General features: G+C 30.0%; 1 protein-coding gene across 1 annotated transcript; it reads left to right on the forward strand.

Annotated features, from left to right (window-relative positions):
* Positions 1-2,829: 2,829 nt before the first annotated feature.
* LOC118042280 (zinc finger protein ZAT9) lies at positions 2,830-4,492 on the forward strand. Its single transcript, XM_035049906.2, has one exon. It carries the CDS (start codon positions 3,093-3,095, stop codon positions 4,212-4,214), a length of 1,122 nt encoding a protein of 373 aa, XP_034905797.1. The 5' UTR covers positions 2,830-3,092; the 3' UTR covers positions 4,215-4,492.
* Positions 4,493-13,545: the final 9,053 nt, after the last annotated feature.

The raw sequence follows: 13,545 nt of genomic DNA on the forward strand, positions 1-13,545 counted from the left end.
GTATTTCTTCTTAATTTCATCTTAGATGACCTTGAAATGGTCCCTTAATTTCCCTGCCTTTTCCAAGTTTGTCATTGATTTTCTAATTTTTAATTATTTAGCTAATTTAAACTTTTTATCTCAATTTTGCTTCACAATTTCATCCTTAATTGTATTTTTTAAAATGTATATATATTACTTTTTGGTTGAAATATTTTTGTTTTGGGAGAATTAAGAAGGGTAAAAAATCTAGTTATGATAATATGAAAGGGTCATCGAGTTTCTAATTAAGAAGGTTATGCTCCACAAACAACTTGAACTGAAGGATGAATTCATGTCAATACAAGGAGATTAATGTAGGAGTTTTTTTAGAAAATAAATATTTTTTTAATTATTATTATTTCTTCTTTTTTAGTTTAGGAATTTTTTTTTCTTATTTGGTATTATTAGTCTTTTCTAGTTTTTTTATTTGAAGAGAATAATTTTTTTTTATTAAGTATTAATAACTTTTTTTTTCTATATAAGGAGTTGTATATTTCTGTGGCAAATAAGATTTGTATGAATAAAAATTAAATAATTTAAATATCTTTCTATAATTATAATATTCTTAGCTTTTGAAAGATCTGACTTATAACAAACCCATTGACGGGGATACAGATTTCCACGTTCATGAATATACCCATATTAATGGATATGCTAACTTAATATTGACTATTATATTGATATAATATTTAATATATCGACATACATATTGATATATCAACTTCTAAAATATACATATTGAATTAAAAATCGTTGTGGTGGTAGAATCACTAATATTCTCACATCTGCACCGTAGTTTTGTGAGCTCGCGACATGTAGTCATGTCCACACTAATGATATATTCAAACATGGAGTTGTTATTTTACTTCGTGTTTAAACTCGTATCATGCTATCCTAATGAATATATTTTGACAGTGTTAAATAAAGTAATGAATCTATTTTTAATTTTTTTCTATTTTTTTTAATTTTATTAACAAAAACAACAAGAAAAAAGGTTTTTATTATACCCCTCTTCATAAACGCTATACACTAGAATTTTATATATATATATATATATATATATATATATATATATATATAATTTTTTTTTTTAATTTTAATTTCATTATTTGACATTAGATTATTAAAAATTAAAATTCATAATTTTTATTTTTATTTTTATTTTAAGATTATTCTAGTTTTATGATCTATATATCAAGTTTAACAGGTTTATTTAATTATTATTTTTTATGTTTTTTCAATCAATTTTTTAATTTTATTTTCATCATTCAATATTAGGGTTCTCAAGTTTAACAGCTAATTTTTTTTCGATTTATTTTTTATGGGGTTATCATAGTTTTATGACCTGACATGTAGATTGACATGTTAACCCGAATTGATCCAATATGTTGTCATCTTAATATTTATGGAAATAAATAACATATTGAATATTTATTTTGAGTCAAACTATGTTATTACTGGTTCTGATTTGGGTTGTCTTGGACCCGTCAAGTTGACTAGGCTACACAGGAAACAATTCCCACAAGGTTTAAATATTTTTTTCTACTAGGAAAAACATTATATATATATATATATAAACATGACCCCATGGCACAAGCAAATAATCCAATACCTATACCATCTTGAGGAGACACCTTTTCTCTTCCAAAGAACGTATAAATTGGGAGTTACCACATGGACCGCGTTTTGTAGGAAGAAACGGGTGGTACTCAGTAGTGGGAGGACCGGGTCTCCCAACCCCTACCCAGACGGCATTTACTACTTTCCCATGGAAAACTCCTTTCTCAAAGGAAGGGAACAAGTTAGTTCCTCATTGCTCATTTCCCACCTTTCATTTGTTTTTCCCATCGAGACATTTCAACAATAGATCCAAATTTAAAGGAAAGTTTCCCAAAGAAAAGTTAAAACCCCACCCAATTTGAATAAGCACACATTTTACTCTTTATATATATATGAAAAAAAAAAATCAATTCTCGAAAAACAAGGGCAGCTAATAAAGCAAGACACGTAATTTCCAATTCAGTATTTATTGGATTTAATTACCAAACCTGGTGATCATGCCACACTATTTGAATTATTAAATATGGGATTTGGTGATGTTATGAAGAAATTTATTCGTGAAGGGTCTTAATTCGATTGGATCATGTTCGCTTGTTACATTTCAAATATCACAGCGTGAGCGTGTTAAAGATAATGGGGTCATATATTATGTCTCATCGTTACAACATAATAAGCAATTTTCTTGACTGGTACAAGTAATTTGCCGATTTATTACGGTAGCCTTCTTTTTCTAAAATCCTAAATTGCCATTAATTGTTTTAAATCTCGGGGATTCATTTCCAGAGTTGAAAGTAACATAAATCTAATTTTGGACGATTTTGTTTCCCATTTCAATCCTTAATTCTTAAGTAATTTGTTAACCCAAACCCATCTTCATGATATTTTGGACAGAACTATAGTTTGCTTCTTGTATCTCTAGAACCTACATTGAGTTTGTATATTGTTATAGAAACTCAAAACATGGATTCTTACAACATCTTCGATGAAAATGAAAAGTTTTTTTTTTTTTTTTTTTAATTTATGAAAATATTATTTTGTTTCTTTCATTCCCCAATGTAAATAATATTAGGTAGAAAGGGCAAGTTAGGAAAGAAACGAGAGGTGAAGGTTCATAGAAGAATGGTTGGGAATAAATTCAGAAACGGGCAAGCCTCGCATGTTACATGTCCCTCTTTCTATCCCTTCGTGCAAAAGCTTTAATTAAGGTGTAATTAATTTTTTTTTTAATTTATAACGTTTTGAAGAAAATCAATTACTCCTCTCAAAAAATCAAAAACAATTTAATTGAAAAAATAAAAAACATTTCGATCTTTCTTTTTTTCTTTGTATATATCTCTCTCTTGGTGGAGGTATGCTTGTCACCTACTCCTTTTAGTTTCCACTCTCTCTCAACTTCTTTGCAACTCTTTCCCCTGAAGAAAAACAAAACTCCTCAAGTCACAAACTTTTTCACAAAGAAGGAAAATCTCTCTGTTTTTTATATCTGTTTCTTTTTCTCTGTTTTCAAGTTAATGGAGAAGCACAAGTGCAAATTGTGCTTCAAAAGTTTCTCTAATGGCAGAGCTTTAGGTGGTCATATGAGGTCTCACATGTTGAATCTTCCAATTCCTCCAAAACAAGAAGATCAATTCCCAGATATTGAAGTTAGTGAAGATACTGAATCAACTTCATCTTCGGAGGAAGAAGCGGAAGAAGGACAAGAAGAAGAAGAGAAGGCTGTTTTTTATGGGCTAAGAGAAAACCCAAAAAGATGTACTCGCTTGGTAGATCCCGAGTTCTCTTTTGCAGCTGTTGATGCTGGTTCTGTTGTTCTTCAAGATAGAGAAAGTGAGACGGAGTCATCAAAGAATCCTACAAGAAGAAGATCCAAGAGGACTAAGAGCTTGTTAGAGCATCATCATCAATATCATCAACAAAGACCCAGGCAAGAGCAAGAGAACAACATCATAATAAAGAAGCTTGAATTCAAGAAAATGGCCACTATTAAGGCGGCAGCTGAGTCCTCGTGGGGTCATGAACCCGAACCGGTGAGTTCAATTTCTGGCACTACAACAGAAGAAGATGTCGCTTTCTGTCTTGTGATGCTTTCAAGAGACAAATGGAAGAGAAAACAACAGGGGAATCAAGAAGAAGAACAGGAACTTGAAGAGGAATTAGCAGAAGCTGAAACAGACGATTCTGATGAGTTCAAATCTTGCAAGACAAAAACTAGAGGGAAGTACAAATGTGAAACATGCAACAAGGTGTTTAAATCTTATCAAGCTTTAGGTGGGCATAGAGCAAGTCACAAGAAACTCAAGGTTTATACACCAAGTAACGAACCAAAATTGGAGCCAACAGAAAATGCAGGTGCTTCTACTTCTTTGCCACAGAAGAAAACCCACGAATGTCCATTTTGTTTTAGAGTATTTTCATCCGGGCAAGCTCTTGGTGGCCACAAAAGATCTCATTTAATCGGTGTAGCAGCTTCTTCAAGTACTCCTGCGAGAAGTTCCACAAAGATTGGAGACAATAATTGGGGTTTCATAGATCTTAATCTTCCGGCTCCCGTTGATGATGATGATGATATTAGCCAAGTTGATCAGCTCTCTGCTGTGTCTGATGCAGAATTTGTTAACTACGTCAAACGGTGAATATCTTGCTTAATCTTAGTATGGTCTACACAAGAACCGGGTTTGATCCAAAAAAGGAAGAAGTTTTTTTCTACTTTTACGTTTTTGCAGGATCTAAAACTATGCAAATTTGCTTGGGTCAATTGAGTTACATGTTTCTTGTTAATCTCAAGACTATTTCTTACAGTGATTCATTTTATTTTATTTTGTACTGTCTTCCTGTTCTGTTTCTGTAACGAACTGATGATGAGTTAAATCAGCATCCACGAATGGAGGAAACTGAACAGTTTTTACATAAACTAAGCTGTTCTTTTTCTTATAATTTAGCGTTACAAATTCTGGGTTTTGTTATTCTTGGTGTTTATTTTTGTTTTGATGAAGTGCTACGCGTCCTTGTGACTACTGATGGCTGTTTCTGTTCAAAGTTCCAGCTGTTTCACAGGTCATTTTCTTAACTTGAAAATAGTCAGAAAGTTTGATCATAGACCTTTATTTAACCTCTTTTTTTTTTTCTAATTCATTAATAAATTCTGCCTTATGGAACTGTTTCATTTCATGACAATTCTTTTCTAATTTTTCCTCCCTCTCTCAGCATTTTCTTGCTGCTTCTCTGTCTCTGTCTGAAACAGTTTCAAGCTTTTTCTTAACAGATCTGCTGAACTATTACCAGAGAGGGTGTATCATAAACTATTATAATTTGATAAATTACATTTTATATCATAAACTTATAAATATACACGTTAATACTTCATGTCATTGGAAATCAGATAAAGACATTTCATATTTAATATAGCTAGTTGTGCAAGTATTTTACTATTAATATTATCACTAAAAAAATTCAACATAAATTATGTAATTATTTATATGACTTCATTGTTTTCATTTAATAATTAAAAAAAAAACCCCTAATTTAAGTATTGCAAGTTTGCCATCAATTCTACTTTATTTTTTTTAAAAAAAAAAAATAGCCACGACCCTCTTTAACCCGAAACCGAGATCTATAACAACATAGAAACCTAAAGAAATCATAATCAACGGTTGCCTAACAATTATGCCATCCCCTCCAAACCGACTCCAGAAAGCATAAAAAAATTGATGTCAAGCCCACCTCAAAATTATTTCAATTTCTCATATATTTTAATGTTAACTAGTTTTTTTCTCGGGTTTTCCCTACAGATCTTCTCATTAACTGAAGAAAAATGTACGGATGTGGAAAGGGAGGCAAGGGTCTAGGAAAAGGAGGAGCCAAGCATGTTCGTGATAACCTTCAAGATACCACAAGGCCTGTAACATGTTTGTCTTGCTCGTAGGGGTGGAGTCAAGCAAGCGTATCAGTGGTTTGATCCATGAAGAGACTCGTGGTATAATTCTCAAGCTCTCCCTTGAGAATGTTATAAGAGATGCTGTGACCTACACTGAGAATTTTTATCTGGGTTTAAGAATTTTGTTCTTCTGAAGAAGAGAAGGAAATTGTATACGAAGAAAATAATGGAGAGCAAAACCAGTGAGCCAACTCTACAAGGGTTTTCATCTAGAAATCGAAACTTGACCCAGCGAGTTAGGGTCAAAACGTTGAAAGTTGAACGGATAACTTGGAATGCATTTTTCAACTTGCAGAAAAAAGGTGACGTAATTAAAGTTAATGAAGCATGAAAATAGGGTGTTTAACTTAGGGTTGTTAAATAACTTATTGGCTATTGAAATTGGCAGGGCATGAGAATGAGTCCATGAGACAGATGGTTAAGATAGACAACAGGTGGTTGTATTCTCACAAAGAACTGCTAAACCATGGCCATAAATTCTGCCAAAAAGCATGCATTCAGGGGGTATTTTATCATTTTAACACAGTCGGTAAAAGTATAGGGAAACTAAAATTATAGAAAAGTATTCGAAAAAGAATACAGTTTTAACATATCCGTGAATTTAAATATTGGTTCTATAAATAACGCTATTAAAAATAATAGTTGTTAACTCAAGAAAAAAAAAGTGAAATTAATTAACATAAAATTCTATGAAGATATAATGGTAATGGTAAAGTTATGAAATTCAAGATTAAATAATCACTAAATAAAAGGGAATATAAATTGATATGGTATGAAAGAGAAATGAAGGATAGAATAAATGAAATGAAAAAATAAATCAATAGAGACATACCGAGACTCTATTTTTTACACAATCAATAACGTTAAAAAAATCTCGATAAAAAAATTTTTATCTCATCATGAAATACCATCAAATAAGGTTATAATTAACAAATAGTTTTGTTTTGGGTTAACCAAATCCTAAAATATATACCTTAACCCAAAACAAAATCATTAAACAATTATGATCTCATTTGGTCATCTTTCATGATATGGTTAGAATTGTCTAATCAAGACTTTTCTAATGATATTGAGTATGTAAAAAATAGAACTTTGGTATGTCTCCAATGACTTTTTTTCTCTCTCTCTCTACTTTTTCTTCCTTTATTTTTTTTTATGTCACATCATTTTATTTTTCTTTTTATTTCTTGATTATTGGGTCTTGAATATTATATTTTAGCCATTAGATCTTCATAAATTTTTATATTAATTTTTTATATGTTAATTAATTTGTATAATACATGCATATTTAATTTGTGAGTAAACAACTGCTATAGCAGTTGTTACAAAACCAGTATCCATATTCGCAATCGTATTAAAACTATGTTATTTTTTAAATTCATTTATAACCCATGTTATTTTACCAAAACAACTATCTAATTATATATATATATAACCCGCATTAAGGCCTGATTACTTGACACATACTAAGCGAATGACTGTACCTTCCTTGTTAAGTTACGTGATTCACTAGGCACTGTCATTTCTCTAGGATGCTAAAATAAACCGTGAGATTGTTCTTAATTTTTTAGTTGATTTGAAATCCCTGTATTATTTTTGGAATTTTGTTTTAAGAAGATTTATTTTCCTTACTAATAGTAAGGGAGAGCATCAAAATTGATTTGGCAATATATGGTGATTCCATGGGAAAAAAAGATTTGGGAACTGTTGATTTGGAGTTAAAAGCTAAATCATCTTGACGATCTTAGAATGTTTAACTTAATATTTTCTTTTTTAACTTTAACAGAATTTGACGCATTGGAATTTTTTTAGTTAGGTTATCCAAAATTGATGATGAGATAACATATATATATATATACATATATATATATATATATAAAAACAAATCTATTTATTACTTGTGACTATAGTAATAAAACCCAGCTAAGTGGATTGATCTAGGATCTAGAAAATTCATGATTTTAGCTAAGTTTAAAATCATAAAAAACTTAAATTTATAATTAATTTGATCAAACTTGAAATACTTGTTGGGTCAATCCAGGTGATCTAATGTCATCCATGTGCTATTCAACTTTTGTTTTTTATTTTGTACTTGTGTAGCCCCGGATAGAGTATATTGACCAGTCAACTCTAGAGGCAGGTTTAACGTTTTCTGGATGGAAGGGTTAAGGTTGGCTAATCATACATGTTAGATATATGGCTAATCGCTTTGACTTTTTTCATTTTATTATAAATTATTATATATCTTAAGTGATTCATAAGAAGAAGAAAAAATGTTTTTGATTGATCCTGTGAAAATCATGCGGGAGTGTATTTAGAATTCCAACACATGACGTCATATCAGGAGTCCCACTCAGCCATCGAAGTAGAACATTTCGGTAGTCTAGAATTTGTTTTTAAGGAAGTATTTATGCTGGTTAAATTATTAAATCTGAATACACTAATAAAAACATATACATACATACATACATACATACATATTATAGATTGAAATTCTATTATCTAATTATACATATAATAAAAGAAAATAATAATCTCATGTAGAAATGATATAATTGAAAATTTAGCAAATTGTTTATACTAAAAAAAATATCCAAAAAACAGTTTCACTATAACAATTAAAACACTGTCCTTTTTTTTTTTTTGTAGCTAAGTTCAAGATTAAATTAAAATCTTATGTATTTTTTATTAAAATTTATTATATGTAAACATTGACTTTTTGATTAACAATTATATTTTTTATTTAATGTCAAAAAATATATTAATAAAACTTATACATTAATTTTTTTACATTAAAAAAAATTTAGTCAACAAGGTGAGTTGAATAAACACGTTAACATGTATTTTTTATATTTATTGACACAAATAATTTTTAATATATTTAATTAAATGTATATATAAATCTTTTGATTTATTATTAGATTTTCTTTTATAAAAAATCAACATTTAAAAAGCTTTTATATTTAAATTTTTTTCAATAAAATTATTCGACCCACGTAGAAACGCGGGTCTGATAATTACCAGTTAATTACTATTGATAGTACTAACGTTAGCATTGCATCAACCCTCGAAACCCAGTATTGGTGATATAAAGAGCAATTTTACTTTTTAAATTCATAAAATTGACCGTAATTAATCTCTCTCTCTTTTCTTTACTTCAGTTATTAAAAATGTCTTTAATCTCTGCCTTTCAGTCTCCCACTCCAACTTGCCTAGAAAAACAAAATTATTGGTTAAAAAAACGCATAGACCAGAATTAAATTGGCAACATTTTGCAATTTTTTTAAAAAAAATTGTTTAATATGTTTAAAAAAAAATGTTCGTGTGGATGCATGCATAGACGCATTCACTGTGATAAATTAATGATGAATTGAGATTAAGATGGCAATTTTATCCGTTTATGTGCATCCATTCATTTGAATGGAAACCCGTATGTATGAGTTTTTACCTCCATGAAGATAAATGTATAAATAAATAAAAATATTTGATTTATTTTTTGATATTCTATGTTTTAATGGACCCGCACCGAAATTTATATACATATAAATAACTTCTTATGTTTACAATTTTTTTCAATATAAGTATTATTAAAAGAACCTATTTGGTTGCTTACATCACTAGATGACTTTGAATGCATTCAATATATATATATATATATATTTAGTGTGTGTGTTTATCCATGGAAAATAAAAGAATCCTCATTAAAGAATTAACCCTCGAAGATCTTACCCAAGCAAGAGCATTTCAATAGATGGTCGGTCGAGACCAATTGGGTTCGTTTGGATGAGGTGCCAAATACCAGTGCTTTTAATCAAGACAACAAGATTTATAGTCATTTTTTATAAACAATATTGTGGAGGATGTGTAATTCATCATAGTATAGCACATCCATATACAAATAAGAAAACAAAGTTGTTGAATTCGACACTTGATAACTTGATTTAGATCTTATGGCGACCAGCTAAAATAATGGAATTATACACTTGTATAAGCATAATTTGCATACAACAATGTTAAGCACAACACCACTAACAAATCACCATTTGAGATTATGTATTTGCAATGTTCAAGGTGTGTCCTTGATCTCGTACCAATTCAAAAAGGTACTAGAAATAATATTGTTGTCGAGAAGATGACTATAAATAAACAAACTAAGCTGGATGATATAGGGTATAAATTGTTGAAACCCAATTCCAAATATAAGAAAGTTACCAATAGGCACAGTCATGTTAAAGTATTCAATGAAAGAGATTTGGGTGATGGTGTTTCTATAAAAAAAGAGATTCTTGGTGGGGTTGTATGGTAAGTTGCAGTAGAAGAAATATTTAGTGGGATTGTGCCCTTCCACAAGTAAAATCCATATACAATAGTACTAAACATAGTGATACTAATAAATCACCTTTTGAAATTGTGTATTTGCAATGTTCTAGGTATGTCCTTGATCTCATACCAATTTAGAAGGGTGTTGCGTATAACATTGTTGTTGAGAAGATGATTATAAATACTCAAGATACATTGAATGATGTGAGGCTAAAATTATTAAAAACCAATGTCAAATACAAGAAAGCAATCAATAGACACTATCGAGTTAAAGTATTTAAAAATGAGGTATGGTGATGGTTTTTCTATACATAAAGAGATTTTTGGTCGGGTTGTATTATAATTTTTAGTGAAAGAAATACAATCCTTATACTAGTGTGTTTGTTTTAGAGGTTGAGGTTGAATTTTGTGTATGGGACTCACCAAAAAAACTTAAAAAAAAAAACTAGCTTTTGTTATTAAGTTTTGTGTATAATTAAATTGTACCCAACTTCAACCTCAATCTCAACCACAACCTCTAAAATAAACACTCATATCAACTTGAAAAATCCAAATTAAGATGGCAATATGATGAGTCGGTGGTCGGTCTTTTTGGTTCCATTTGAATTATAAAAGGAGCTAGAAAAAGCTAGTAGAAGTCAAAAAGGGTGAGGATTGTAAGAGTGAGTGCCACTTTATATCAATTTTCACTCTCTTTAAATGGTGGGGTTTGTAGAAGGTTGAACAATGGGATATAAAAGAGAAACAAACAAAATTCCCCTTAATTTGCCGGCTTAAGGCCCCCAAGAAACGTCCAAAAGAATGAGTCGACAGTGTCTTGTTTTTTTGCTTCCAATCCTCTTTATTTCTTCAAAGTTCTTACAAACACTAGACCATCATCATCATCATCATCAACAGAATTGTTGAAAAAAACTCCCTCCTCCAAGTTAATTTGCTTTATAGTAATTCAAGTGAGTAATTTTTTGTTGCAAGTTAATGGCAGAAAGCTAATCCATTTGACACGGCTCGAAGACAAGCTAAGGAACAGTCAACATCCAGGCCACTTGATAAAGCATTAGTAATAGGACGTGGCATGATCTTCTCCACTTTTGACACTTTACATTTGAAACTTTACCACGTTGTGAAGCCTCCTTGAGCATACCATGTGTTTTTAGGAATTTTTTAAGAAATGGCAGTAACTAATGTAGTGGCTAAGGGAAATTCTTTGTATCGAACTTTTTAACAGAACGAAAATGGAATTGGAATCGAATGCATTTCCTGTTAGTGCATTATTTGGACTAAATTAATGACAGTTAAAGTCGAGGGACACAGAAGACCAAAATTACCAATATATGTCAATGCCTACTAGTTAGATAACTTAGATTTCTTGAGCTGCGGGTTGACCTTTTTTTTTTTTTTTTTTTTTCACAACGCCAAAAAACAATGCGGGCATTGTTAATGTTTTTTAATCATCAAGATAAATTTTTAAATTTAAATTAAAAAATTTATATATACATTTAATAAAATAAATTAAAAATTATATGTGTTTATAAATGATAACAAACATGTTGATTTCTACCAAAGATTGAGTCGGGAAGAAAAACAATACTTAATATTTGTTTTAGTTTGAAATAAAATCTTTGAAATTTTAATTGGTTTAAATAAATTAAATTAAATTTTATTTTATCAAATTAAAAATTAATGCAACATCAAAATCTATTCTTGAGATTGTGAGAGCCTGGTATAAACTTAATTTTAAATCAACTTAATATAAAATAATTAAATTGAGAATTAAAAAAAAAAAGTCAAGTGACAAAAGATGAATTAAAAAAAAAATCATTCTTTGTCACTATTGCAACTCATAGTGAATTATGTATTTCTTTTATGTTGCATTTTCATTATTTTTTTTTATTTCTTTAATCTCATATTCACATGTTCATAACTTTAAATATCATTTCATAGTTTTTTGAGGGCCAATTTTATGAAATCAAACTATAATTATTAAATAAAAAAAATATTTTGATAAAAAATACATGTAAAAAAAAATTGAAGGACCCAATAAAAAAATGTGAATGCAAAAAAAAACAATGAGGTGGTAAAAACAGGACCAATTAAAAAAACAGAAGGATTCAAATGAAAAAAAAAAAAAACTATTCAATGTTAATATAAACAATGTTACCACCCCATGTTTTTTAATATATAATACAATATTTCAATTGGATTTATACCTCTCATTCTTTAAGAGATCTTAGGTACGAGCTCTTTTTTGTTAAAAAAAATAAATGTCAATTTTTACCTTAGTATCATTACAATCACAATTACATGGCTGGCAATTAATTGTACCGGCCTTCATGAAAATTCATCTCTATTTATTTTAATGTAGCTAGGTACGTACAAAGGAGCTTTGGCCTTTATATATAGAAGATGAAAAATACATGGTTTTTTTTTTTTTTTGGCATGGAGGTGAAGATGTTACCTTTTGACTTGATAATAATTATTATATAATATACTAAGAGGAAACTTCCTTTCGCTTGTAGCAATCAACCGTACAAATCACAAATTTGTAAATTTAATTCAATTCTTTAACACAGTGATTGTAGTATTGTCAAATCTGTAATTTTTTTAAAAATAATTTTTTATATATTTGATCTATTTATCACCTTTTTTTTTCTTTTTCTTTTTCTTTTCTTTTCATTCATTCATTCAACATATTCATTAACTATGTAATAACCAAATTTCTAATACTTAATTACAAGCTTTACAAACTTTACAACCTAACTGCCATTAAGCAGAGAGACCTTTCATGACTTTTATTGCAAGAAGATTTCCATTACCTAACATGTGATATATCGAGCGAGTTCCCAACAGCCAAACCTTTGAAAAAAGACACATCCTTCCAACCTCAGCTTTGGATAATCCAAGGTCGCACAAGACGTCCGACAATGTCCCTAACTATTTGACAAGGAGAGATCCTCTCTCTCTCTCTCTCTCTCTAATTCTCAGCAAGCAAACAAAGGATTTGAACTTAAAGAACAGGTTTGTGTTTCATTTTAAAAATCATCGTTTTAACTAGCCTAACAGGTCAATTAGGAACTCGATTGATCCGAAACTGGAACCGTACCGGATTGAAAAAAAAAAAAAATAAAAAAAACCTGGTGTGACCTAGTTGACCTGATGACCTAGTAAGACTCGGTTAAAAATCAGTTACAGCTCGTTATTTTTTTTTTTTACTTAAAATGATGTCGTTTTAATTTAAAAAAAATTGACTCGGTCAACCCGATCAAAACCCGGATCTTAAACCGGGCCGGATCTAAAAACTAAAATAAAAATGGCTACTTGACAGCTTGTTACCATAAATTGAGGACATCTTAAGATCTTTCTTTCTGGGTTGCATTCGTTGTTCCACATATTTCTTTTGGTTACCTTCCTTGTTTTTGGGCTCTTTATCAGTGAACTATTTTATTGCATTAATATCCTTCTTTATGACATATGTAGACATTACCTTTGGTTCACGCCACAAAACACCATGATTCCATGCCCCTCCCTGCCCATACACACTCGAATGCCTCACACACTACCAAGCTACTAGCGTTGTGTCTCACATGTGACCTCTAATCCTTGGTGACTGCAACAACCCATATGCCTTTTGTTTTGACTAAAGTGGACAAGTGGCTTTGCTTAGCGAGAGAAATCTACAATGAACACACCACTCTATATATGAATATTTTAAT

Source organism: Populus alba, chromosome 2 (assembly GCF_005239225.2).
Source record: "Populus alba chromosome 2, ASM523922v2, whole genome shotgun sequence".
Lineage (NCBI taxonomy): Eukaryota > Viridiplantae > Streptophyta > Magnoliopsida > Malpighiales > Salicaceae > Populus > Populus alba.